Consider the following 25983-nt stretch of genomic DNA (forward strand, 5'->3'; position numbering starts at 1 on the left):
TGATAGCTTTAGTCCTAAAATTTTTATAGTAGCTTCATTGTACTATTATGTGCTCATGGTAATTTTTGTAGCCTTAGAATAGACTAAACATTAGGGTAGTTAAATGCTCTTTGTTTCAATATACATTAAATCATTAGTAGAAATAAAGATATATCCTTAATTTGTAAAGCTAGGTGTTTGTTAGTTGAACCCAACACTTTGCTTAGTAAAGATGATAGTTAGCTTAGTACCTTAGTCTTTAGAGCTAGCTTAGTAGCTTAGTATGCGTATTCTTAGTTTAAGAGTTGTAGTTGCCTAAATGCTGAGTGTTGCATCATCATCGTATGCATATAGAGAACGAGTTGACAGAGATCGTGACCACCTGCGATCATGAGTTTGAGGAGATCATCGAGAAGTACGAGGAGGAGATTCTCATGTAGAAGGAGGTCCCGGAGCCGCCACTGACTGACTCAGCTGACACCGCGCATGCTCAAGGCAAGCTCCGGTGCATAACCCCTTTATTTTTGATAATCACTGTTTATATATGTTATGTGCATTTACCTTACAGGATTTTTTTTGAAAATCACATGCATAGATATACTTGTCCTAAGAGTCTTACTAGTGTAGGTTCGAGTAGCTATTATGCTTAGGTTTTCGGTAGCATGAGTAACTTGCCGTTACTTACAATTGGTGATTATTATTATTACTCTCATAATAAAATGATGAAAAGAAAATAGAGACCGGACAGGAATATGGTATGGGTATTGGTGGGTGTAACAGGTTGTGTCCCATGGCCAACAGGGCTTAGCTTGGTTACACTATTTTCCCTGTTCGTGCCGATTAAGGACCGTCCGTTGCTGTGGATGGTAGTCAGGTCACAAACTTATTATCCTGAGCACATACTTACCTATGGGAGCAGGAAGGCTCGTTACGCTCTTGTCATGGGTTCTGGCTCTTTCTGGACCGACTGATTGGAGGCGGGGAAATGTGGAGGTCTAAGCACTATATTGAGACTGGGTCTCAAGTGTGGGGCTTGGAGTCCAAGTTTGGACGGGGACCTGAACCCCGTGACCGGAGTAAAATGGGTTGGTCTTGTTTCTGCCTGGGGTACAAACATGACGTGTGTTTTGGGGTACCCAACTGTGATACATTGGTTCGTGAATCGCCGTCTCCGTGAGACGGTATGACTTGGCTATGGTCTAGCACCATAGTAAGAACTAGAAGATGAAAGATGGTGAAATAGTTCTGATTGCTTAACCATTGCTTGAAAGTAGAACATGTGCTTACCTAGGATGGTTAGCTAATGAAGTAATCACAACTGCTAATAAAACTTGGCTGTCAGGATGAACTATTAGTAATGCTTTTTGCAAACAAAAAGGAAAAAGTAAACCCATATTGCCTATCATATCCTTGAGAGTCAGGAAACTATTCCCACTAGTCGGGTCAGTCTTGCGAGTACATTGTGTACTTAGGGTTTATTTTACCCCTATTGCAGATGCAGCTTGAGGAGTAACTCTTGTGTAGAGGATTCTTCTGACAGGCACAGACGGATCCTTGTATCATTTCCGCTAGATGTTTATTTTATTTCACTGTTTAATTTTTGCACTTTGAACCCTGGTATTGTAATAAATAATTTTCAACAACTCTTGTTGTATGAAATGGACTAAGTATTGTAAGCTCGTACTCATTATTGGATTCTAAAGGTAAAACATGGATTGATTCGAGTTCTCCCGTGGGGTGTGCTTGACGGAACTGTTCGATGTAGCTAACTTTCGGGGTGCTTAGTGTCCAGTGGAAGACGAGTGCCTCTGAAAGCGTGTCATTTTCGGACAGTTCTGCCATAGTTGGGCTTTTGGGATTAGTTTCATAACATCTTAAGAAACCTCTGTGCAAAATTTGATTTGAATCTAGAGTTGATTTGAGCAATAATCATCCTTTTAGAGATTGGCTCAGGGCTACCCACCAGAAAAACCGGCCAGGCCGATTCCCGAAACCGGCCAAACCAATTTGTGCAGAAAATTCGACCAAACTGGTTTCTCTGGCCGGTTCTAGTAGAAAAACCGGTCAGGCTAGTTTCAAAACCGGCAACGTCGGTTTGTTAGCTACTGTGTGTCGTGTCATTGCTTTTCATGCTTTCCAGTTCATCTTCTGCTGCATTTGCTTATGTGTTTTTATGTTACCTTTTCTTGAAGTGTTTGTGAGTTCATCCAGTCAGACATGTGTGGATTAAATTTGGAAAGAGCGCTTTGGGGTTTGTTTGGGACTTAAGCCAATTTTTCATCAGAGAAATTTGAATTTGCTTCCATTTACCCCCTCTAGGCATCTACTCGTAGAGAGAAAATAAGAGAAGAAAAAACTGTTCAAACTCTTGGAGCAATACAATTACTTTGGTTATACATACCACAAGGTCATAGATCATTTGAAACGAAAGTATTTTACACTTACACATGAACTAAAGCCGACTAGATTTGTTAAGATAACAACATCACAACTTTTTTTTTTGAATTGGGCGTAGCTGAGTTGATTAGATATGATGTGGTGGAATATAATTACTCGGGTTAAATACTAGCATTTAATAGTATTTTTCTTTTAGCTATAGACGACATACACTTAACTGTGATGTGCATGTGATAACTTTATAAGATGTGAGAAAGCATGTTTTATATGGGTATATACTCATGTATATTATTATTAATAATAATATAAAATATAAATAAAGATTACAAAGCTTATGATCTTGGCCGTCAGCTTCCGATCTAACGGCTGTGATTGCTGCCACAAGTTATTATAGTCCTAAACATAGCGTATATTTAGATTACAGTAAAAAAATATATACCTATAGAATACACAAATAACTCATGATTGATGATAAAATGACAAAGCTTATGATCATGGCCTTCGATTTCGGATGGGACGATTGCTGCCACACCCACAAGTACACGTTACTGCACAGGCCTGCAGCAGCAGAATGACTACAGGCTTCACGGTCCTCATCCGTGCTCCATTCGACTATTCCGATTCGAGTGAGCTCGGCCCCCAAATTCTACCACCAGCAGCTATGGCTCTCTCCTGTTGCTTGCTGGCCGGCACTCGGGCGGCAGCCTCCCCTTCCTTCCCATCCTCCGCTGCCATCCGCCGGCGGGAGCACCGCCCCCTGACCGTTTCCGTGGTCCCGCTCTCGCCCTCTCAGCAATGGCGCCACGGCCTCCGCTTCTGCTGCGCCTCCACCTCTTCCTCACCTACGCCGCCGGCACCGCCCGAGGAGCCCGACGACTACGAGGTACCTGCACTTCTTCTTCTTCTTCTTGACTTCCTCTCCTCTCCAAACTAATGCGAGAGAGAAAACTCGTGCGGTGGCTCATACCACAAACACGAGCTGTAGGACTCGGCATCTAATTTGTTTGTTCCCAACTTCCCATTCGTCGATAAGGTTGTGATTGTTTGCTTGCACTAACCTTCGCCTGTATTTTATACCTTATATGCAGCATAATCCAAGCCAGTATTAATGTATGTCGTGTCTTAGTGTTTGCTGTTTTGCATAGGCAAGCTGCGTTTGGTAAATTTATATTTGAATTGTTTATATTGTTGCATGTAGTCACCTCCATGTTTTAGTAAAAGTCACGTATTTCTAGTAGAGGTACTATACGTGAGGCCATTTCATTTTTTATTGTGTCCACCGGCTCGTGCAAATCTTTCCCTCGTAGGACTAAATTTGACGTACTAGCTAATGCTAATGCTACATTGGGCCTGTTTTGAGCACTGTGCAAGACTGCATAAGTGCCATTGTGGGTAACCAAACATGAACAAACTGAATTGCTAAGTCTAGATGCAGGCAACCAAAAAGGCCCTTAAAATATATTTTATTGTCCTACACCATCGCTGCTGATTCCTATCTATGCAGTTGCTAATGCTTTTTCCCTTTCACAAAAATTTCAGCTATTGGACACGACTGGGAATTGTGACCCTCTATGCTCGGTTGATGAAGTTAGCTCACAGTACTTTGAAGCTAACTACAAACCAAAAAATGATCTTCTAAAAGCTTTAACTATCATTGGCGCAGCCTTGGCTGGGGCAGCCGCAATAAACCATTCCTGGGTAGCTGCTAATCAGGTCAGCTGGTTCCTTACATCTGTCCAAAAGTTCCCTTATTTATCATTTTAACTATGTAGTTTGCCTCTTTCTGTTTGTTATGCACACAACAAGGATCATTATTACAAGCATCATTCAAATACTTCCTTCTGCAGGACATTGCAATGGTGTTGGTCTTTGCTATTGGCTATGCAGGTATCATTTTTGAGGAATCACTAGCATTTAACAAAAGTGGAGTTGCGTTATTGATGGCTGTCTGCCTATGGGTTATCAGAAGCATTGGGGTAAGCTATTCTCTGAAATCAACTCAAGACTTCAGCGACTATTTTCAAAATTTAATCTGTGAACCATACATTTTAAAGCTCAGCTTCTGAGTATCTCAGTTGTATTTTATTGTTTATTATTATTGGTTGAGATTTGAGGCACATATCTAAAGAAAATTATATTGTATCCGTGATCTTAATCGGTATCAAAGTTCATTTTGCCACAGTCACAAAAAAAAGTTCATTTTGCCACTTAGATTGCTGCAGCTTACAAATTATTCAAGAAGTGCATTGTATTTCCATTTTACGCAACAACAACAACAACAACAAAGTCTTTAAGTCCCAAACAAGTTGGGGTAGGCTAGAGTTGAAACCCAGCAGAAGCAATCAAGGTTCAGGCACGTGAATAGCTGTTTTCCAAGCACTCCTATCTAAGGCTAAGTCTTTGGGTATATTCTATCCTTTCAACTCTCCTTTTATTGCCTCTACCCAAGTCAACTTTGGTCTTTCTCTGCCTCTCTTCACGTTACTATCCTGGCTTAGGATTCCATTACGCACCGGTGCCTCTGGAAGTGTAGCAAACTGAACTAAATATTACATTTCCATAGTTGCATATATATATACACAGAGGTAACTAGTGAAGGTTGACTGCTGTAGCAGTCAAGTCTAGTCTACTCTACAGTCCTACAGAGGTAGCTAGTGAAGGTTGATTGCTGTAGCAGTCATGTCTAGTCTACTCTACAGTCCTAGGAACTTGCTAGGAAGTTGCTCTGCAGTTGCAAGGAAATTGCACTGCACTAGCAAGGAAATTGGTCTGCGGTTGCAGACTTCTGTGCAAGACCAACAGCAAATTATTCAACAATTCTTCCCCTAATCTTGCTACTCTTGGTTGATTTCCACCATTCCAATCTTGGTCCTCAGCTCCATGAACCGAATATGGTCGAGTGGCTTGTTGAGGATGTCTGCAAGCTGTCGTCCAGATTCGACAAACTCCAGAACAATCTGTCCTCCATCGACACAATCAGGGATGAAGTGAAAACGGGTGTCGATGTGCTTGCTCCGGTCGTGGAGGACTGGATTCTTTGCATGGGTGATGGCGGGCTGATTGTCTACCATCAACGTCGTGGGCGAGCTTCTTCCCTGATAAGCTTTGATATATCCTTTATCAGAAAATTGGTATATCCTTTATCAGAAAGAAACCTTTGATATATCCTTTATCAGAAAATTTGCACCGCGGCGTTTTGACCATTTTGATTATGTACCCTCGGTAGGAGCATCTGGGGGTATCCTTGTTCTCTGGAACAGTGCAGTTTTTTCAGGCATAGTCACTGATAAACAGAGCTTTGGTCTCACGGTTAGCTTCACTGCGACACACACCAGCGAGACCTGAAAACTAACCACAGTCTATGGACCATGTAATGATCCTGCCCTCTCAGAGTTTGTCAGCTGGTTTCGTAGTCATGCTATATCTGACTCAGAGAATTGGATCTTCCTGGGAGATTTTAATTTCTACCGCTCTCTGAATAACCGAAATAGACCCGGTGGCAATCTTGCTGACACTTTTATTTTCAATGATGCGATTGGGCATCTTGGTTTAGTTGAGCTGCCTTTGAAGGGTCGGGCATTCACTTGGAGCAATATGCAATCCGATCCGTTGCTTGAGCAACTTGATTGGTTCTTCACATCCACCAACTGGACCATCGACTTCCCCAACACAGAGGTCCTCCCTTTAGCACAGATCACTTCGGATCATATTCCATGCAAGGTGGTGATTAGCACAAAAATTCCTAGAGCTAATCTATTCCGTTTTGAGAATTTCTGGGCAAAGCAAGATGATTTCCTAGACACAGTATATGACTCGTGGACCTCTACGCCAGCTAACAGTGATGCTGCTCGTACCATCTCTTCCAAATTCAAGGCCCTAAGAGCGAGACTGAAGAACTGGAGCAAGCATTTATCAAATCTAAGAATGCTCATCAGCAACTGCAACCAAGTCATTGGTTTTCTAGATGCTTTGGAGGATATAAGAGGCCTTTTTAATGCAGAAGCAAATCTACGGGCTGTTGTCAAGAAACAACTTCAAATTTGGTTGCGATACAAGAATCTCTACCGGAGGAATCGTTACACAGTCAATAGAATAAAGTAGGACGATGAGTGTACAAAATTCTTCCATGGCATGGCTACTATTTCTTATAGAAGAAATTCCATTGCGCAGATCATGAATGACCAAGGCATTTGGATCCACGACCATGAAGGGAAGGCAGGCCTTCTCTGGAACTCCTTCAGAAATCGCATGGGTCCCACGTCATCACCTACTATGCTTTTTGACCTCTCTAGCCTTGTCACGCCAGTGAACGACCTAGATTCTCTTGCTGCCCCAATTCTGCAGGAGGAGGTGGATTTGGTGGTGAAGTGTATGCTGGCTGACAAGGCTCCAGGCCTTGATGGTTTTAACGGCCGTTTCCTAAAAAAGTGTTGGCAATTTATCAAAGGTGATTTTTACACCCTTTGCTCAAAGTTCTTCTCGGGTCAGATTAATCTTGAATGCATCAACACTTCTTATATCACCCTGGTTCCTAAAAAGGACAGTCCAGAGACAGTAAATGATTTTCGTCCCATCTCCCTAATGAACATCTCGCTCAAGGTCATCACCAAGATTCTAGCTGACAGATTGCAGGGTTTTATTCGCTCTCGCACGATTCAAGACTGCTTAGCATGGAGTTATGAGTACATTCACCAGTGCCATCAGTCGAAAAGAGAGATCATCATCCTAAAATTAGAGTTCGAGAAAGCGTTTGATATAGTGGAACATTCAGCTATTGTGCAAGTTATGGCTCACATGGGGTTCCCACAGAGATGGTTGGATTGGGTTCAAGCCATTTTTTCTTCAGGTTCATCTGCTGTCCTACTCAATGGCGTCCTAGGAATTTTTTTCAAGTGCAAGATAGGGGTCCGTCAAGGCGATCCATTGTCGCCCCTCCTCTTTGTTATAGCGGCCGAACTTCTGCAGATTTTAATCAACCGGGCTGCTGCTATGAATTTGCTCAGAGTTCCAATTCCACAACCAACTGGGGATTTTCCAATAGTTCAGTACGTTGATGATGTTGCAAGCCGATGCTAGCCAGCTGATCTTTCTTAAGGCTTTGTTGCACAGCTTTTTGCAGTCAACCGGGCTTAAAGTTAACTACAGTAAATCACATATGTACTCCATCAACGTCAATGAGGAGAAGATGACCCATCTGGCAAACACATTGGGCTATGATATTGGTTCTATACTGTTCACGTATTTGGGTTTGCCCATGGGCACGACCAAGCCACACATTGAGGACTTCACCCCGATGATGGACATAATAGAGAGGAGGCTCTCTGTGTGCTCCAAATGGCTTTCTTACTCGGGTCGCTTGGAAATGGTTAACTCGGCTATAACCCCCATCACCACATATGCTATGTGTACCATCAAGCTACCAAAAGGGGTCATTGACAACATCGACAGAGCACGAAAGCAATGCCTTTGGAGAGGTAATGATGCCCAAAAGAAAGGGGGGAATTTAGTTGCATGGGAAGTTGTTATGCAGCCCAAGGAGAAAGGGGGACTGGGAGTTCTTAACCTCAGATTGCAAAATGATGCGCTACTACTCAAACATCTCTTCAAATTCTATAACAAAGTTGACACCCCATGGGTGCACCTTGTGTGGAGCAAATATTATACCACCAAAGTACCCCATGCATCTAGGGAATTTGGCTCCTTCTGGTGGAAGGATGTTCTTCGTCTCAGCATCATCTTCCGAGGCATTGCCAAGTGTAAGATTGGGGATGGTTCGACAGTCTGTTTCTGGGATGATATGTGGTCTGATGCCGTTCTATCCCAAGAGTTTCCAAGGTTAGCATCCTTTGCAAGTAATGAGAATGCCTCAGTGCTGGAGGTCATGCAAGCAACAGACCTTGATGAACTTTTCTTCCTCCCGCTCTCGTAGCAAGCTTTTGAGGAATATGAAGTCCTGCAACTGCAACTACAGAACCTGCCATACGATGCTGATGCCAAGGATTGCTGGCTGCCCACCTGGGGCAATGTGTATACTTCACGGCGTCTCTACTCTCGTGTCTTCAGTACCATGGAAGCACATCCAATCTTCAAAGCCATCTGGAAATCTAGATGCACTCCACGCGTGAAATTCTTTGCGTGGCTTGTCCTGGTGGACCGTTTGAATACCAAGTCTATGCTCCATAGATGACATCTGAACATACAGGATGATAACATCCGTGTCATGTGCAACCGTGGTGAAGAGGAGACCATTGATCACTTATTCTTCGACTGCCCCTTCGCGAAGGAATGTTGGGCAATCATCCATTTTGACTGGAATGACATGCTGCAACTTTTGGATAGATTGGTACAGGCAGGACAGGTTCACAATGTTCCTTTCTTCACGGAGGCAGCCCTGATAGCAGCATGGGAGTTGTGGAAGATGCGTAATGACAAGGTTTTTCAGAGGCGTGATCCAACTCCATCGGCCTGGTTGGCAAAATTTAAAAATCAATGTTTCTTGCAGTCTGTTCGATTCAAGGATGACCTGCGGTCATCCTTTTGTGTTTGGCTGGATGCTTTTAGTTAATCCCTATTTGTAAGTACTTTCTACCTTTTAGTAAATACAAAATCTATCACTGTGGGGATCTCCCCCCAGAGTCTTTTGCGGTAAAAAAAATAAATAAAAAAGGGGCGTACCCAGTGCAGAGAGCTCCCGCTTTGTGCGGGGTCTGGGGAAGGGTGTTAGTGGCAAGCCTTACCCTCGCCTGTGCAATGCGAGGAGACCGCGACTCAGAACCCGGGACCTTCCGGTCACAGGCGGTAAGACTCTACCGCTTGCACCAGGCCCGCCCTTCAAAATAAGATCTATAATAGTTCTGAATTTTTTTTCAGCTAAAGTCTATCAGTCTAGTATAACTTTCACAACCTTATCATCAAGAGAGTTGGAGTAAGGTGCTTAGTCGCAATACACGAGCAGTGCTTGTTTCATGGTCTGATGGGTCCTTGTATGATTCAGAATAATAATGTTGCCGACACCTTTCCTTTTTGAAACTAAGCCAAGGAAAGTTATTTTTTCCCTAGAGTTATCAAATTGATAAGTGAGCCTGGAATGGCAAAGAGTAAAAATGGGAAAAAATTGCTATCACGCCTTAGTGCTGAAAATAAAATTGTCATTTTGGAATAAAAGCTGCATGCAAATTCACGTGTTAATGGATTATTGCTTTCAGATGAATAAGATGACATACTTTTCCTAGTTAATCTACCTTTGAAGTTCCAAAGTTCAAATATAGGGAGGAATTCCTACTTTGATTTTTGTTGAAACTATCCATTTAAAAACTCTTGATTGTATCTGATCGGCCTTTTTGTTGAATGTAGGCTCCCTCGACTGATGTAGCTGTTCAAGAGTTGAGTCAAACAACTTCTGAAGTTAGTGAAATTGTGTTTTTCTTGCTTGGTGCAATGACTATTGTGGAGATTGTTGATGCACATCAAGGTTTTAAGCTAGTGACTGATAATATATCTACTCGAAACCCAAAAACTCTTCTGTGGGTGGTGAGTTTCTTTTAGCATATCGTTTGCTCATTGAACTGTGTGTGGAATGAACGATATTGTCAAGAGCAGTGAGCCCAAGGGTAGGAGGACCTCGGCTACGTAGATCGTAGCCGCTGTCCGTGGTTGCCGGCCGGGTTATACCCCCTTGCCGCCGTTCCTCGTCGGTGGGTTATGCCCCCAGCCGCCGGCTTAGATAGAAGAGAGGGAGAGAGATTAGATGGTAATTCTTTCTTAATTGCCAAGTGTCTGGTTACAAGATATGTATAGCCTCCGGCTCAACCAAAAGGAGTAACAAAGTCCACTAATTAAGGACTAACCAAAATAGCTAATAGATTTCCTACTTTCCCTCCTAGCCACTGCTGGAGGACGCCCCCTGGGTGCTGGCCGTGCGCACAGCAGCGCGTTCCTGGGCCCTGCGCACATCTCGGGCCCTATGGCGCCTAGTGTAGACTTGTTTGAACATGACATCTCCCTCCCCGTCGAGAGCCAGCTCGTCCTCGAGCTGGAATTGGGGAAACTTGGAGCGGAGTGTGGCGACGTCTTCCCAGGTGGCCGACGCGGCGGAAGCTCCCTTCCACTGAACCAGTGCTTGATGCACACCCCGGGCCAGCCTGTACCACACCGCGCGCTCCGGCTCAGGATCAATGGCACCATGGTGAAGTAGCGGCAGCTGTGGAGGCTCGGTCGGCGGTGTCCCTTGGTACTTCTTGAGCAGCCCCACATGGAACACGTTGTGGATGCGGGCGTGAGGGGGTAGTTCCAGTCGGACAGCAACCTCGTTGATGAGTTCGACGACGCGGTATGGGCCGAAGAAGCGCGGCTTCAGCTTGCCGCCCACAGCTTGAGGTAGAGACGACGCCGTGCGCTGACGGAGTCGAAGCAGCGCCCAGTCACCCACCTGATAGGTGACCTCTCGGTGCACGCGGTCGTAGAAGCGCTTCTGGTATGCCTGTGCCTGCTCCAGGCGATAGCGGATGTCCGCTAGGAATGTCGCACGCTCCTCCATTGTCTTGGCGACGGCCGGCACCCTGGTGTCCCCAGGTTCATAGGAGCGGATGGAGGGAGGATCACGCCCGTAGACAATGCGGAAGGGAGTGTCCCGCAAAGACGTCTGGTACGCCGTGTTGAAGAGGTACTCTGCCCATGGCAGCCACCGAAGCCATTCGCGCGGCCTGTCCCCTACTAAGCACCGGAGGTACATGATGATGACGCGGTTGGCCGACTCGGACTGCCCGTCGGACTGGGGGTGAAATGCCGAGGTCATCTGTAGCTTGGTGCCCATCAACCGCATCAGCTCCTGCCAGAACGACGACGTGAACACCGTGTCCCGGTCGGAGACCATGGACTGAGGGACACCATGGAGCCTGACGATGTCGTTGAAGAAGGCCTGGGCGACGGATTCAGCAGAGTACGGGTGTGCCAATGGGATGAAATGGCAGTACTTGCTGAACCTATCCACCATGGTGAGGATTACCGACTTGCCGCGGACTCGTGGCAGCGCCTCCACAAAGTCGAGCGCGACATCAGTCCACACACCCTGGGGAACCGGCAGAGGAAGGAGGAAGCCCGCAGGGTGCTGGTGCTCAGACTTGTAGCGTTGACAGACTTCACATGTACGCACCCGGTCCTACACAACTTGCTTCATGTTAGGAAAATGGAAATCGCGGCGCAGCCTGTGGAGTGTCCGCTGTACGCCTTCATGGCCGTCCTCATGTATGGCCCCCACGATCTCCTGGAGCAGCGGGGAGTCAGCCGGGATGTACAGCCGCCCAGCAAACTGCACCATGCCGTCCACCAGCGCCCAGGGGGCTGGTCTGGTGCCTGCTGCGAACTCAGCCTGGAGAGCAACAAGTGCCGGGTGTTCCAGCTGAGCTTGCCGGAGCTTGGCGATGAAATCGAAGCGCGGAGAGGAGAGGGCCAGCAGCTCGCCCTCCACTGTGTCGCGCCTAGACAGCGCGTCGGCGACCGCGTTTGTTGCACCCGGCTTGTATTCGACGGAGAAGTCGAATCCCAGCAGCTTGCCAACCCAATGGTGTTGCGGAATGGTGGCCAAGCGCTGGTCCAGGAGGTATTTCAAGCTGTAGTGATCTGTCCGAACGGTGAAGCGGCGCCCCCAGAGGTATGGACGCCAGTGACGCACCGCCTGGACCAAGCCAATGAGCTCACGCTCATATGCTGCCAGGGCGTGATGTCGAGGTGCGACCTGCCGGCTGAAGAAGGCGATGGGGTGTCCCTCCTGGATGAGGACAGCACCAAACCCGTGGGACGATGCGTCGCACTCGACGACGAATGTCTTGGTGAAGTCCGGCATAGCGAGCACCGGTGCCGAGGTGACTGCCTCCTTCAGGGTGAGGAAAGCCGAAGTAGCCTCAGGACCCCAGGTGAAGCCCTCCTTCTTGAGGAGCGCGGTGAGCGGCGCGGCGATGGAGCCGTAGTTGTGGATGAACTTGCGGTAGTAGCCCGCAAGCCCAAGGAAGCCGCGCACCGCCCGTGCGGAGCGAGGTACCGGCCAGTCGTGAATGGCCTGTACCTTGGAGGAGTCCATGGCCACCCCTGCCGCCGAGATCGTGTGGCCGAGGTAAGCGACAGAGGCGACACCGAAAGCACACTTGGAGCGTTTGACGAAGAGGGTGTGCTGACGAAGCTCGCTGAGGACGGCGCGGAGGTGTCGTAGGTGGTCGGCCCAGGACTTGCTGTAGATCAAAATGTCATCAAAGAAAACAAGGACAAACCGGCGGAGGAACGGCCTCAAGACGTCGTTCATGAGGGCCTGAAATGTTGCCGGGGCATTGCAGAGGCCGAACGGCATCACCAGGAACTCATATAGGCCGTCGTGTGTGCGGAACGCCGTCTTGTGTACGTCCTCCGGCCTCATGCGCACTTGGTGGTACCCCGAGCGCAAGTCGAGCTTGGTGAAGTACTTGGCGCCATGGAGCTCATCCAAGAGCTCGTCGACGACGGGGATAGGGAACGCATCCTTCACCGTGACCGCGTTGAGTGCGCGGTAGTCGACGCAGAATCGCCAGGACCCGTCCGGCTTCTTGACGAGGAGGACCGGCGAGGAGAAGGCGGAGTCGTTGCGCCGGACGATGCCGTTCGCGATCATGGTCGCGCACTGCTGCTCCAGCTCCGTCTTGTGGGCGGCCGGATACCTGTAGGGCCGCACTGCCATCGGCTCGGCGCCGGGCTTGAGGAGGATGCGGTGTGCGCGGCCACGCACTGGAGGGAGGCCCCGCGGCTCCGCGAACACGTCGGCGAACGCGGCGAGCAGAACCTCCAGGAGGGGCTCGGCCACCGAAGTAGAGTGGAGGCGCGGTGGTGTTGGCGGAGCGACGCTGCGCCAGCAGACCTGCTGGTCTGCCATCTTGAACGCCATGGTCCCTGCAGCCATATTCTAGACAATATCGCCCAAAGTCGCCAGCCACTGGGTGCCCAGCACTAAGTCATATCCGGCCAGGGGCATGATGTACAAGTCGACCGCGAACGGCCGGTTGTCGATGACAACGGGCGCTTGGCGCAGAACGCCCGGACAGGAGATGCGTTCGCCATTGGCCACGGTCGCCGTGAGCCGAGGCCGAGGTTCGACGGGCAGGCCAGCCCGCTGCGCGGCTGCTTCGCCGATGAAGCAGTGGGTGGAGCCCGTGTCGATAAGGGCGAGCAGCGTGGCCGCGCCCACCTGCACCTCAAGCTGGAGGGTGCCGCACACAGGGACGCCGGCGACGGCGTGTAGAGAGTAGATCGGCGCCTCCTCCTCGGGTACCTCCTCATCCAGCACGACCCCGTCGATGTAGAAGATGCGGCGGCATACTCTGTTGTGGCCGCGGGAGTAGGGCTCATTGCAGTTGTAACAGAGGCCGAGTTTACGCCGTTCTGCCTGCTCCTCCATGGAGAGGCGCTTGCCCCAGCCCTTGGTGGTGGCGCCGGTAGGGCCAGGGGTTGCGCCTGGGAAGCTGGCAGCGTCTGGAGCGCCGGGGTCGGGGTGACGGGCGCTGGCAGGGCCGCCAGGACGCCTGGGCGCGGTGCAGGCGGTGGACCAGGCGCGCGCGGCACAGTCTTGGCGTGGGTGGAGTTGAGGCGGTCCAGTTCGACGAGTTCTAGGGCCCGCGCCAAACTCATGGCCGCCGCCAGTGTTTCGGGTGCGTGGATGCGCACTTGGTGGCTGAGCGGTGGCAGCAACCCGCCGGTGTAGAGCTGCACCCGCTGGCCCTCCTCGAGGCGGCCCGCGCGAGGGAGGAGCGCCTGGAAGCGGTTGGAGTACTCCTCGACCGATCCTGTGCGGCGGCACTCGGAGAGCTCGAACAGCGGGGTGGACCGCAGCACCGGGCCAAAGCGAAGGTTCAGGAGCTCCTTGAAGCGCCCCCATGGCGGTGTGCCCTCATCCTCCTGGAGTTGGATGAACCACAGTTGGGCCACGTCCTCCAGATTGTACGACGCCATCCACACCTTCTCCTCCGGCATGGTGCGTTGCTGGCGAAAATACGACTCACACCGATTAATAAAAATCAGTGGGTCGGATTTACCGTCGAAGCGCGGGAAATCCATCTTCTGGAACCGCGGGGGGCGATCCGTGTGATGCTGGCCGTCGTGGTGGGTACTGGACTCGGACGTCGAGCTGAGCTTCTCCTGCATGCCCGCCATGTCGGATTGCATCTGGGACATGTTGGTGGTCAGGGTCTGGAGCATCTTCATCATGTCAGCCATGGTGGGCGGATCGGCGTCACCCATGTGTAGCAGCGCGGACGTGGCTGTGGACGGAGATGAAGGGGATGGTGGTGGTGGCTGGAAGGGTGGTGAGGCGGCTGTGGAGGACTGGGAGTGGTGGGAAGAAGAGGATCGTCGGCTCTGGGATACCAGGTTGTCAAGAGCAGTGAGCCCAAGGGTAGGAGGACCTCGGCTACGTAGATCGTAGCCGCTGTCCGTGGTGGCCGGCCGGGTTATACCCCCTTGCCGCCGTTCCTCGTCGGTGGGTTATGCCCCCAGCCGCCGGCTTAGATAGAAGAGAGGGAGAGAGATTAGATGGTAATTCTTTCTTAATTGCCAAGTGTCTGGTTACAAGATATGTATAGCCTCCGGCTCAACCAAAAGGAGTAACAAAGTCCACTAATTAAGGACTAACCAAAATAGCTAATAGATTTCCTACTTTCCCCCCTAGCCACTGCTGGAGGACGCCCCCTGGGTGCTGGCCGTGCGCACAGCAGCGCGTTCCTGGGCCCTGCGCACATCTCGGGCCCTATGGCGCCTAGTGTAGACTTGTTTGAACATGACAGATATATGTACCTAGTATAGTATTATCAAATAGTCGACAAAAGGAACTGTTTGCCAGTAGTTTTTTAATAGAATTGCTGCATAAAAGTACTCTAATCTTGCTCTTTGGGATTAAGAATCATTATTTAATTATTCAGTCCAGAGAGAAACTTTTTATGATAGGTCCAGATAGTTCAGCAGCTTCATATTAGTTATGTTTGTTTCAACCAGCTTTTGTTTAGTGGCCTTTACTGTTGATCAGTTTCTGTTTAATTGTTCAGTACAAAAAGCATGCAAGACTTGACCCAATATGAGCACTGCGTCACTTAAAACAATGTTTTGAATTTTGATATTGAACCGAATCCAGAATAATCCTTGCCAAATAATTAAAACGTTCCACTTACTTTTTTTTTTCTGCTCTTATGGTTTTCTCACTGTAATTGCTTTGTTATACTTCTGTTGACCTCACGAATTGTATTGACTCTAGTTCCAGTGATCTGCAGATTCGTCTGTTGAGATTGTTATCTCTTTTTAGTTTTTATATGGTTCTTGTGATCCAATCATATCCTAGTTGCTCCCTAACTTCCTAACTAGCTTCTAGCTGTAGTAAGAGCATCTCCAGCAGTCCCCCAATCCCACACCTAATCCCCATAAAACTGTCACATTGGGGGAGATAGCCCACTTTTCCTTCTCCTGCAGTCCCCCAATAACCCTCCCTTTTTTTTGTGGCCACCAATATCTTCTGCAGCTCCCCACAAATGAAGGGGGCTTCCTCCCCTAACTGCCTCTTATTCCCGTTGCAGCCCCCTCGGCCCTCGACTTTGCTGCCTGTGCCGGCCGGCTCCGGTGGACCGCGAGCTGGAGATGCCCTCGCTGCTCCATGGTGAGCCGCGAGCTGGAGATGACCTCACTGCTCCACAGCGATCTGGCTCTGGCGGATTGCGATCTGGACGACTCCACAGCCTCCACGGCGAGCCCGCGCCGGCCTCCACGGAGAGCCCGCGCCTCCACGGCGACCCCACGCTGGCCTCCACGGGGAGCCCGCCCCGGCCTTCACAGCCTCCACGGTGTGCCCGCGCTGGCGTCCACGGTGTGCAGCGTCCCCATTAGAGCATCTCCAGCAGTCCCCCAATACAATTCGCCCACCGTTTAGTATTGGGGGACTGTTGGAGATGCTCTAAACCCAAATTTCTGTCGCTTATCCTGGCTCTTGGTTTTCCTACACTCTCATTCACTTGTGAATCTCTTATCTTATCTCATGTGTAGTATTTTTTTTGAACAAGGAAAACAGCAGGGGAAGCCCCCACTGTTAGATTTTATTAAAACACAAAAACAAACACTGAGCAAAACAAACGGAAAACACTTCAGCTAAACCCGAGTGAGGCTAGAACAAGAAGAAAAACAAAGAACCACTGAACACAAGAATCAACCCAGGAGAGAAAAACAGATCGCTTGATTTCAGAAATCCTATACGCTTGTAGTTGAGCTTCATCTTTGAGAGATCTTCTCCAGGAAGAGAAGGAAGGAGGTCCTCATAAAAATGAGGTCATTGCGCTGCTTCCAGATTTGCCATGCAGAGATAATGAACACTTCCATGAAGAAAGGATATGGAAAAGCTTGTTTGGCTTGTATCATCATTTGTAGGAAATCCGTCATAAGATTCCCCTGAATGCCCAGGAACTGCCAACAGTGTTGGCTGAAAGAACAAGTCAAGAAGAGATGAAAGGCCGTTTCTTCAACATTCATATTGCAAAGGACACAGTTGTAGTTGTTGCCTTCCAGCTTGAGCTTTTTCCTCCTAAGGATGTTCCTAGCGTTGAGTATGTCCATTAGTAAGAGCCAGGAGAAAACTCTCTGTTGTATGCGCAAAAAAAAGGAGAAAACTCTCGGTTTGTTGCAACATTTGGACTTCCAAATCCACAGGAATGGAGCAGGGGGGGACACATTCTTGTATGGGAAGTTGTAAAATTTAGAAGAAGCATGTGTGCTAGTTCCCCATATATAGTGCCATGTGTCCTTTGTGATGGATAAGTCTCATGTGTGGCTGGTCTTTGTGGGGCTATGATGCTCACATGGTCATGGTCCTTGTGGCTGTTTTTCTGTTTTTAGGACAGCATCTTAGACTAGAGGACAGCATCTTAGAGTAGAGGACAGCATCTTAGCTAGGACAGCATATTAGCATCTTAGACTAGCATCTTAGACTAGCATCTTGGCATATGCTTGGCTGGCTAGCAGCTTATAAATATGTAACCCCAACCCCTCAGGTTGGTATGGCATTTGTGTGAGCTTGTGTGAGAAATAGACAAGAAAATTGCCCCAACTCCTAGTGTCATCCTCTCTCGATGAGAGTAAGAATTCTCCTACTACCAAGAGTGAGAATTCAGCGACTAACAACTGGTATCAGAGCCGTATTATCCTGTAGCCTGAGCATCTCTTGCTCATCTTCTCTCCCAGCCCCACAACAGCCCCAGCTGTTGGCAGCAGCAGCTCCTCCGGCCGCTCCTGTTCACTCCTCTCCCAGCTCGTCTGAAGCAGCCCTCTCCCCACGCAGCAGCCCCCCGGTAGCGCGTCATGTCCGCAGGGCAGTCTCAGCGCTCGGTCGCCTCGAGCACGCGGCGTCGGCAGGAGGCCGAACTTGCCGCGGCAGAGGAACGCGAGCGAGCGGCGGCAGAGACCGCTGCAGCGGCGGCAAGGGCGTCGAGGCTAGCAGCGGCGGAGCTGGCAGCAGCCAGAGCGGAGGCGGAAGCAGCGGCGGCGGCGAATGCAGCGCGTGCGGCGGCGGCGGAGGTCGAGGCTCTGCGCGGCAGCATCGGCAGCTCCATTTCCGCTGACGACACCGCCGACGCGGACCTCGAGCTGCTAGAGAGGGAGGCAGCGCGAGCGCGGGCGGCGCAGTGGATAGCCGCGCACGTACACGAGCGTGGCGGCAGCCCAGACAGGCGCGGACGCGCTGGCGGCGCTCCTGGAGGAGGCGCGCACGGCGGTGGCGCTCCTGGGGCGGCCGCGCACGCCCACGAGCGCGGCGGCAGCCCAGACAGGCGCGGACGCACCGGTGGCGCTCCTGGAGGAGGCGCGCACGGCGGCGGCGCTCCTGGAGGAGGCGCGCACGGCAACGGTGGCGAACGGGTCGATGGAGAGCGCGGCCTTCACAGGCAGCGTGGCTCTCTCTCCCCGGATCGGTACCGACGGGTCGATGGAGAGCGCGGCCTTCACAGGCAGCATGGCTCTCTCTCCCCGGATCGGTACCGTGGTCACCACGGGCTCCAGGCTGTTGTCAGGGACGTCGGTCCCGGCGGTGGGTGGCCTACCCTCACCAAGACCAACTACGTCGAGTGGGCTGCGCTGATGAGGGTAAAGCTCTAGGTGCGGCACATGTGGGAGGCAGTCCGGTACGGCGACGTCGACTACGACCTAGATCGACGGGCGCTGGATGCTCTCATCGCTGCAGTCCCGCCCGAGATGCAGTTCTCGCTTACCAGCAAGCGGACTGCCAAGGAGGCTTGGGACGCCATCGCTGCGGCACGCATCGGCAGCGACCGCGCCCGCAAGTCCACACTGCAGGCACTTCGCAAGGAGTGGGAGAACCTGGCCTTCAAGCCAGGTGAGGACGTTGATGACTTTGCTCTCCGTCTCAATACTCTGTTGCAGAAGATGGTGCAGTTCGGCGACGACACCTACGGCGAGGAGAGAGCTGTCGAAAAACTCTTCCGCTGCGTCCCCGAGAAGTACAAGCAGATGGCTCGCTCGATCGAGTCTCTGCTGGATCTCTCCACGATGTCGATCGAGGAGGCGATAGGTCGCCTCAAGGTCGTCGACAGCGATGAGCCACAGTCCCTCTCGGGGCCCATCACCACTGGCGGGAAGCTCCTTCTCACTCGGGAGCAGTGGCTTGCCAGCCAAGGTGACCGGAGGAAGGGGGAGCCTTCTTCCGCGACAGGCGGCCGCAAGCGTGGCAAGCCGCGCAAGGCGCGCAGAGACGCCCAGGCCGGGGCGCGAGGACGTGCCGAGGGTGATGCCCGCGGAGGCGCCCAGGGCGGCGCCGCCGGCAGGCACAAGCCGGCACGAGACGACACCTGCCGCAACTGCGGCCAGCTTGGCCATTGGGCCAAGGACTGTCGACAGCCACGACGCGGCCAGGCCCACGTCGCACAGGCGGAGGAGGAGGAGCCGGCTCTGTTCATGGCACATGCCAGCATCGAGCTACCTCCAGCGGCACCGGCCGCAGCGGCTCTCCTCCACCTTGACGAGCCAAAAGCACACGCCCTCCTCGGCGACAGCTCCGGCAACGACAAGACTGACGGGTGGTGCCTCGACACCGGCGCCACCCATCACATGATCGGTCGACGGGAGTTCTTCACCGAGCTTGACTCTAGCGTCCGAGGCTCCGTCAAGTTTGGGGATGCCTCCGGCGTGGAGATCAAGGGCGTCGGCTCCATCATCTTCACCGCCGTGTCTGGTGAGCACAGGCTGCTCACCGGAGTCTACTACATCCCCGCGTTGAGGAACTCCATCATCAGCTTGGGACAGCTGGATGAGAACGGCTCGCGCGTGGTGGTTGAGGACGGAGTCATGAGGATTTGGGATCGTCGCCGTCGCCTTCTTGCCAAGGTATCCAGAAGCGCAAATCGACTCTACGTCCTTAACGTCCAGGTGGCACAACCCCTCTGTCTCGCTGCTCGTCGGGACGACGAGGCGTGGCAGTGGCACGAGCGTTTCGGGCACCTTCACTTTGAGGCCCTGAAGCGGCTCAGTGCCACGGAGATGGTGCGAGGCCTGCCGTGCCTCGACCATGTGGAGCAGCTCTGCGACGTCTGCGTGTTGACGAAGCAGAGGCGACTCCCCTTTCCCCAGCGGGCGAGCTTTCGAGCCAAGGAGAGGCTCGAGCTCGTGCACGGGGACTTGTGTGGCCCGGTGACACCGGCCACACCGGGAGGACGACGCTACTTCCTGCTGCTCGTCGACGACCTCTCCCGCTACATGTGGGTGATGGTCCTCGGCAGCAAGGGAGAGGCTGCGGACGCCATCAGACGCGCGCAGGCTGCTGCGGAGGCGGAGTGCGGCCGCAAGCTGCGCGTGCTGCGCACCGACAACGGCGGCGAATTCACGGCGGCTGAATTCGCGTCGTACTGCGCTGACGAGGGCATTCAGCGCCACTACTCCGCGCCGTACAACCCGCAGCAGAACGGCGTCGTCGAGCGGCGCAACCAGACGGTTGTGGGGATGGCTCGGGCCCTCCTCAAGCAGAGGGGGATGCCGGCTATCTTCTGGGGAGAGGCGGTGGTGACGGCCGTCTACATCCTCAACCGCTCGCCTACCAAGGCGCTCGACGGCAGGACGCCGTACGAGGCTTGGCATGGGCGCAAGCCGGCGGTCTCCCACTTGCGGGTCTTCGGCTGCCTCGCATTCGCCAAGGAGCTTGGCCACATCAGCAAGCTCGACGACAGGAGCACTCCGGGAGTGTTCATCGGCTACGCGGAGGGCTCGAAGGCCTACCGCATCCTCGACCCGAAGACACAGCGTGTGCGCACGGCGCGCGACGTTGTGTTCGACGAAGGGCGAGGATGGGCGTGGGACAAGGCAGTGGACGACGGCTCAGCTCCAACGTACGACGACTTCACTGTCGAGTACGTCCACTTCGAGGGAACTGGGGGGAGTAGGCAGCTCCTCTTCGGCAAGCACGTCTACCCCAGTCTCCGAGCCTCCACCGACCCCGGCACCTGCTACTCCGACAGCACCACGCTCTCCAGCCAGGACCTCGGCTGCGATGAGCTCTTCGCCGGCTCCACCACAGCCGGCAACGCCACGCACTCCAGCACCGACAGGCACCACTCCGGGCACGTCTACTCCACCACCAGCTCGTGTCGAGCACGGCCCGGTTGAGCTCGCTACTCCGCTCTCTCACGACGAGGAGCGCGTCGACGCGTACCACGACGGTGAGCCGTTGCGGTACCGTACGGTGGAGAACCTTCTCGGCGACCAGCCGGTGCCGGGACTGGTGCCTCACGACCTGGAGGACCTGGAGGCGCAGTTGCACCTTGCGTGTGACGACGGCGAGCCTCGGTCGTTCGCAGAGGCCGAGAGACACGCGGCATGGCGCGCCGCGATGCAGTTGGAGATGGATGCGGTTGAGAAGAACCGCACCTGGGAGCTTGCTGACCTTCCTCGTGGTCATCGCGCGATCACCCTTAAGTGGGTGTACAAGCTGAAGAGGGATGAAGCCGGTGCCATCGTCAAGCACAAGGCTCGCTTGGTGGCACGAGGTTTCGTGCAGCAGGAGGGGGTCGACTTCGACGACGCCTTTGCTCCCGTGGCACGGATGGAGTCCGTGCGACTCCTCCTTGCGCTAGCTGCCCAGGAGGGCTGGCGTGTTCATCACATGGACGTCAAGTCGGCGTTCCTTAACGGCGACTTGAAGGAGGAGGTCTACGTGCACCAGCCGCCGGGATTTGCGATCCCCGGCAAGGAGGGCAAGGTGCTCCGCCTGCGCAAGGCCCTCTATGGCTTGCGGCAGGCACCGAGGGCGTGGAATGCCAAGCTGGATTCCACGCTAAAGGGGATGGGCTTCGAGCAAAGCCCGCACGAGGCGGCCATCTACCGACGGGGCAATGGAGGTAATGCCCTGCTGGTGGGTGTCTACGTCGACGACTTGGTGATCACCGGCACCAAGGATGCGGAGGTGGCGGCATTCAAGGAAGAGATGAAGGCCACCTTCCAGATGAGTGACCTGGGGCCTCTCTCCTTCTACCTGGGAATCGAGGTACACCAGGATGACTCTGGGATCACGCTTCGACAGACCGCCTACGCCAAGCGCGTCGTTGAGCTAGCTGGGCTCACCGACTGCAACCCAGCTCTCACTCCGATGGAGGAGAGGCTGAAGCTGAGCCGCGACAGCACGACGGAGGAGGTGGACGCTACGCAGTACCGGCGTCTTGTGGGGAGCCTTCGCTACCTCGCCCACACACGGCCGGACTTGGCATTCTCCGTCGGCTACGTTAGTCGGTTCATGCAGCGACCGACGACGGAGCACCAGCAGGCTGTGAAGAGGATCATCCGCTACGTTGCGGGGACTCTCGACCACGGCCTCTACTACCCGAGGTGCCCTGGGGCGGCACACTTCGTCGGGTACAGCGACAGCGACCACGCCGGCGACATCGACACCAGCAAGAGCACGAGCGGGATCCTCTTCTTCCTCGGCAAGTGCCTCGTTAGCTGGCAGTCGGTCAAGCAGCAGGTGGTGGCCCTGTCCAGCTGCGAGGCCGAGTACATAGCGGCCTCCACCGCTTCGACTCAGGCGCTCTGGCTCGCTCGACTGCTTGGTGATCTCCTCGGCAGAGACACCAGAGCGGTGGAGCTCAGGGTGGACAGCAAGTCCGCTCTGGCCCTGGCAAAGAACCCCGTGTTCCACGAACGCAGCAAGCACATCCGGGTGAGGTACCACTTCATCCGAGGCTGTTTGGAGGAAGGGAGCATCAAGGCGAGCTACATCAACACCAAGGACCAGCTTGCGGACCTGCTCACCAAGCCCCTTGGGAGGATCAAGTTCCTTGAGCTCTGCTCCAGGACCGGGATGGTTCAACTCTCCCACAAGACGACGCACAAGACTTAGGGGGAGAATGATGGATAAGTCTCATGTGTGGCTGGTCTTTGTGGGGCTATGATGCTCACATGGTCATGGTCCTTGTGGCTGTTTTTCTGTTTTTAGGACAGCATCTTAGACTAGAGGACAGCATCTTAGAGGACAGCATCTTAGACTAGAGGACAGCATCTTAGCTAGGACAGCATATTAGCATCTTAGACTAGCATCTTAGACTAGCATCTTGGCATATGCTTGGCTGGCTAGCAGCCTATAAATATGTAACCCCAACCCCTCAGGTTGGTATGGCATTTGTGTGAGCTTGTGTGAGAAATAGACAAGAAAATTGCCCCAACTCCTAGTGTCATCCTCTCTCGATGAGAGTAAGAATTCTCCTACTACCAAGAGTGAGAATTCAGCGACTAACACTTTGAATGTTCCTGCACTTGAATATTTTGCAGTAGATCCTAGAGTTCCATGTACTCCTGGTGGGCTTGTTCTGACAATGGTAAATGGAATTGAGCAATCACTGTGTTGTTCTCTAGAAACTTAGCCACTGAAATGCATTTATCTTTTGCATAAGAATATAATCTGGGGAATTTTTCTTGGAGAAGGTGGTTGTTCCAAACATCAGACCAGAAGAGAACCGTTGAGCCATTTCCAACTATGCAGCTTGAAATTCCTCTAAATATGTCACAAAGTTTCAGAAGATCCCTCCATCAAACGGAACCTTTATCTGTGGTAGCCGGTGTTATCCTAAACGCTAAACGGTAAACAGTCGGTCACTTGCCGTTTAGCCCATTATTCGGGCAAAACGGGTGTTTAAACGGGTAAAACAGTCTTTTAAACGGTCAAAACAACCGATTAAACGGAAATGGTGTACCACAACAGTGTGTAAACGGGCTAAACGACTGTTTAGGCGAACTGATAACATGGGGTATTTGACCATTTTGATAGTGAGCATTCCAGACAAGCTTAACCCAACTGGTTGTAGAATTTATCCAGGTGCTTCATTAACAAAGCATAGTTTTGGCTCCTCAAGTTGATTATTCCAAGCCCACCTTTCTTCTTTGGTTTACAACATTTTTTCCATGTAACCAATGGTTTCATTTTTGCATTCCTCTCAGAACCTCTCCACAGGCAGTGCCGTCTATCTCTATCAGTATATTCAAGAACACCAATTGGGACTTGAAGAGTACACAGCATATGTAGGGAGGGAGGATAGAACAGAGTTTACTAATTCCAATCTTCCAGCATGGGTTAGAAAATTAGAAACTGCAGAGAGCCTCCTTTCAGTTCTATTCATGATTGATAGTGCTCCACTCTTGGCTTTGTATTTCCCATTGGCAAGCCGAGATATGTAAAAATAGGGACAACAACTTGCATCCAAAAACTCCTGCCTATAGCTGAGCTTTGTCATTTGTCATGTTGAGGGGTACCATGCAAGATTTTCCATAGTTAACTCTCAAACCTGTCGATTGAGAAAAGGATTCAGGCAGCCCCTTTAGAATGAAAAGTTCCCTTTGAGAGGCTTTCATGCATACTAAACTATTGGATATCCAGCGCTCTTATAGGCAGGAATTGGCAGCTCAAACAGCCCCTTCAAGTGGGCCTTGTTGACTATGCACTGTAAGAGGTTAGCAGCCATAACAAATAGAAGAGGTGAGGGTCACCCTGCCTCACCCCTCGCTTGCATTGGATCTGTTTGCCAGGAACTCCATTGAGAAGAATAGCAGAAGAACCAGAGGCCAGGATTTTTTTTTTTTTTTGTCCAGAATCTCCATTTATCATCAAAACCCATTTGCTTCATCATTTCAATGATGGTGTTATGTTCTATAGTGTCAAAAGTTTTTGTGAAATCTAGCTTCAAGATGATTATTTCCCTTTTGGAGTGCTGACATTGGTGAATGTATTCATATGCCCAAGCTAAGCAATCCTGAATTGTTCTAGACTTAATGAATCCATATTGATTTGTATGGGTCAGTGTAGTGATTACTTATTGGACTCTATTTGCCATTAGCTTGGTGATTATTTTAAGCACACAGTTGAAATGTCCTAATGGCTAGAGGGGGTGAATAACCTATAAAAATTTCTACAATAACACTAAGCAAAGTGATTAGATAAGTATGAGGCGAAGCGAATGTTGCGCTAGCCTATTAAAAATGTAAGTCACCTACCACAATTCTAGTATCTATAGTCTCTATCCACATAATGACTTTGTCACTACACTAAGTTAGTGAGGTCTCAAAGACTAACTAAAGAGTCTCACTAACCACAAGACTCGACGTAAGCAAACTCTCAAAACAGTTACACTAAAGAGATTTGCTTACACACTAGAAAGGTAAACACACAAGAGAGGTTGGTGATGATTATATGCCGTGTCGAGGAATTGAGCCAATCACAAGATGATCACAATCAATCACAATGAATACCAAGAAATCATTGGGACAATATGACACAAGATTTTTTTGCTGAGGTTCACTTACTTACCGGCAAGCCAGTCCTTGTTGTGGCGATTCACTCACTTAGAGGTTCACACGCTAATTGGCATCATACGCCAAACCCGTAATCCGGTGCCGCACAACCAACACAAGATGAGGATCACACAAGCCACGAGCAATCCACTAGAGTACCTTTTGCCTCTCCGCCGGGAAAAGGTCAAGAACCCTTCACAATCACCACGATCGGAGCCGGAGATAATCACTAACCTCCGCTTGACGATCCTCAATGCTCCAAGCCGTCTAGGTAGCGGCAACCCCCAAGAGTAACAAACGAATCACGCAGCGAAATACGAACAAAGATGATGAATTAATGATGAAGATGAGTGGGAGGACTTTGACTAAGCTCACAAGGTTGCTATGTCAATGCAAATGACCAAGAGAATGAGTTTGAGCCGGCCAAGGGGCTTAAATAGAGAACCCCCACGAATAGAGCCGTTGGGCTCCTTCACCTCACTGTCTTCGGGGCAACCAGACGCGCAGAGTGATCGGACGCACGGTCCCCAACGTCCGTGTCATTGGATGCCGTCCACGTGTCCCCCGCTTTGAACTACGGCCGTCGGTCTCGCCCGCGCCATCAGTTAAGTGATGATCGGACGCACCGGCATGCCACCTGTTGTTCGTGCGCTGCGTCAACGCATTCCCGCGCGCTGCCAACAGCTGACTGGACGTGTCGATCAACTCGGCCTCCCAGTGTCAGGTCAGTTCCAGAGAGGTCCCCGAGCACCAAAACATCGACTGGATGCGTCCGATTTCCCGTGA

At 51.4% G+C, this 25983-nt stretch overlaps 1 protein-coding gene across 2 annotated transcripts in view; it reads left to right on the forward strand.

Moving 5' to 3' along the window:
* The first annotated feature begins 2963 nt into the window (after positions 1 to 2963).
* LOC136541761 (sodium/proton antiporter 1-like) overlaps positions 2964 to 25983 on the forward strand; it is a 60707-nt gene continuing 37687 nt past the window's right edge. Inside the window, exons 1-4 of one of the 2 annotated variants that reach the window (XM_066533841.1) lie at positions 2964 to 3259; positions 3916 to 4089; positions 4224 to 4352; positions 9730 to 9906. In XM_066533841.1, the coding sequence (XP_066389938.1) occupies positions 3038 to 3259; positions 3916 to 4089; positions 4224 to 4352; positions 9730 to 9906 (702 nt within the window). In that variant the 5' untranslated portion in view covers positions 2964 to 3037. The remainder of the gene's footprint in view (positions 3260 to 3915; positions 4090 to 4223; positions 4353 to 9729; positions 9907 to 25983) is intronic. The other variant, XM_066533840.1, reaches the window with a different exon arrangement.

This window comes from Miscanthus floridulus, chromosome 3 (genome assembly GCF_019320115.1).
Source record: "Miscanthus floridulus cultivar M001 chromosome 3, ASM1932011v1, whole genome shotgun sequence".
NCBI classification, from domain to species: Eukaryota; Viridiplantae; Streptophyta; class Magnoliopsida; order Poales; family Poaceae; genus Miscanthus; species Miscanthus floridulus.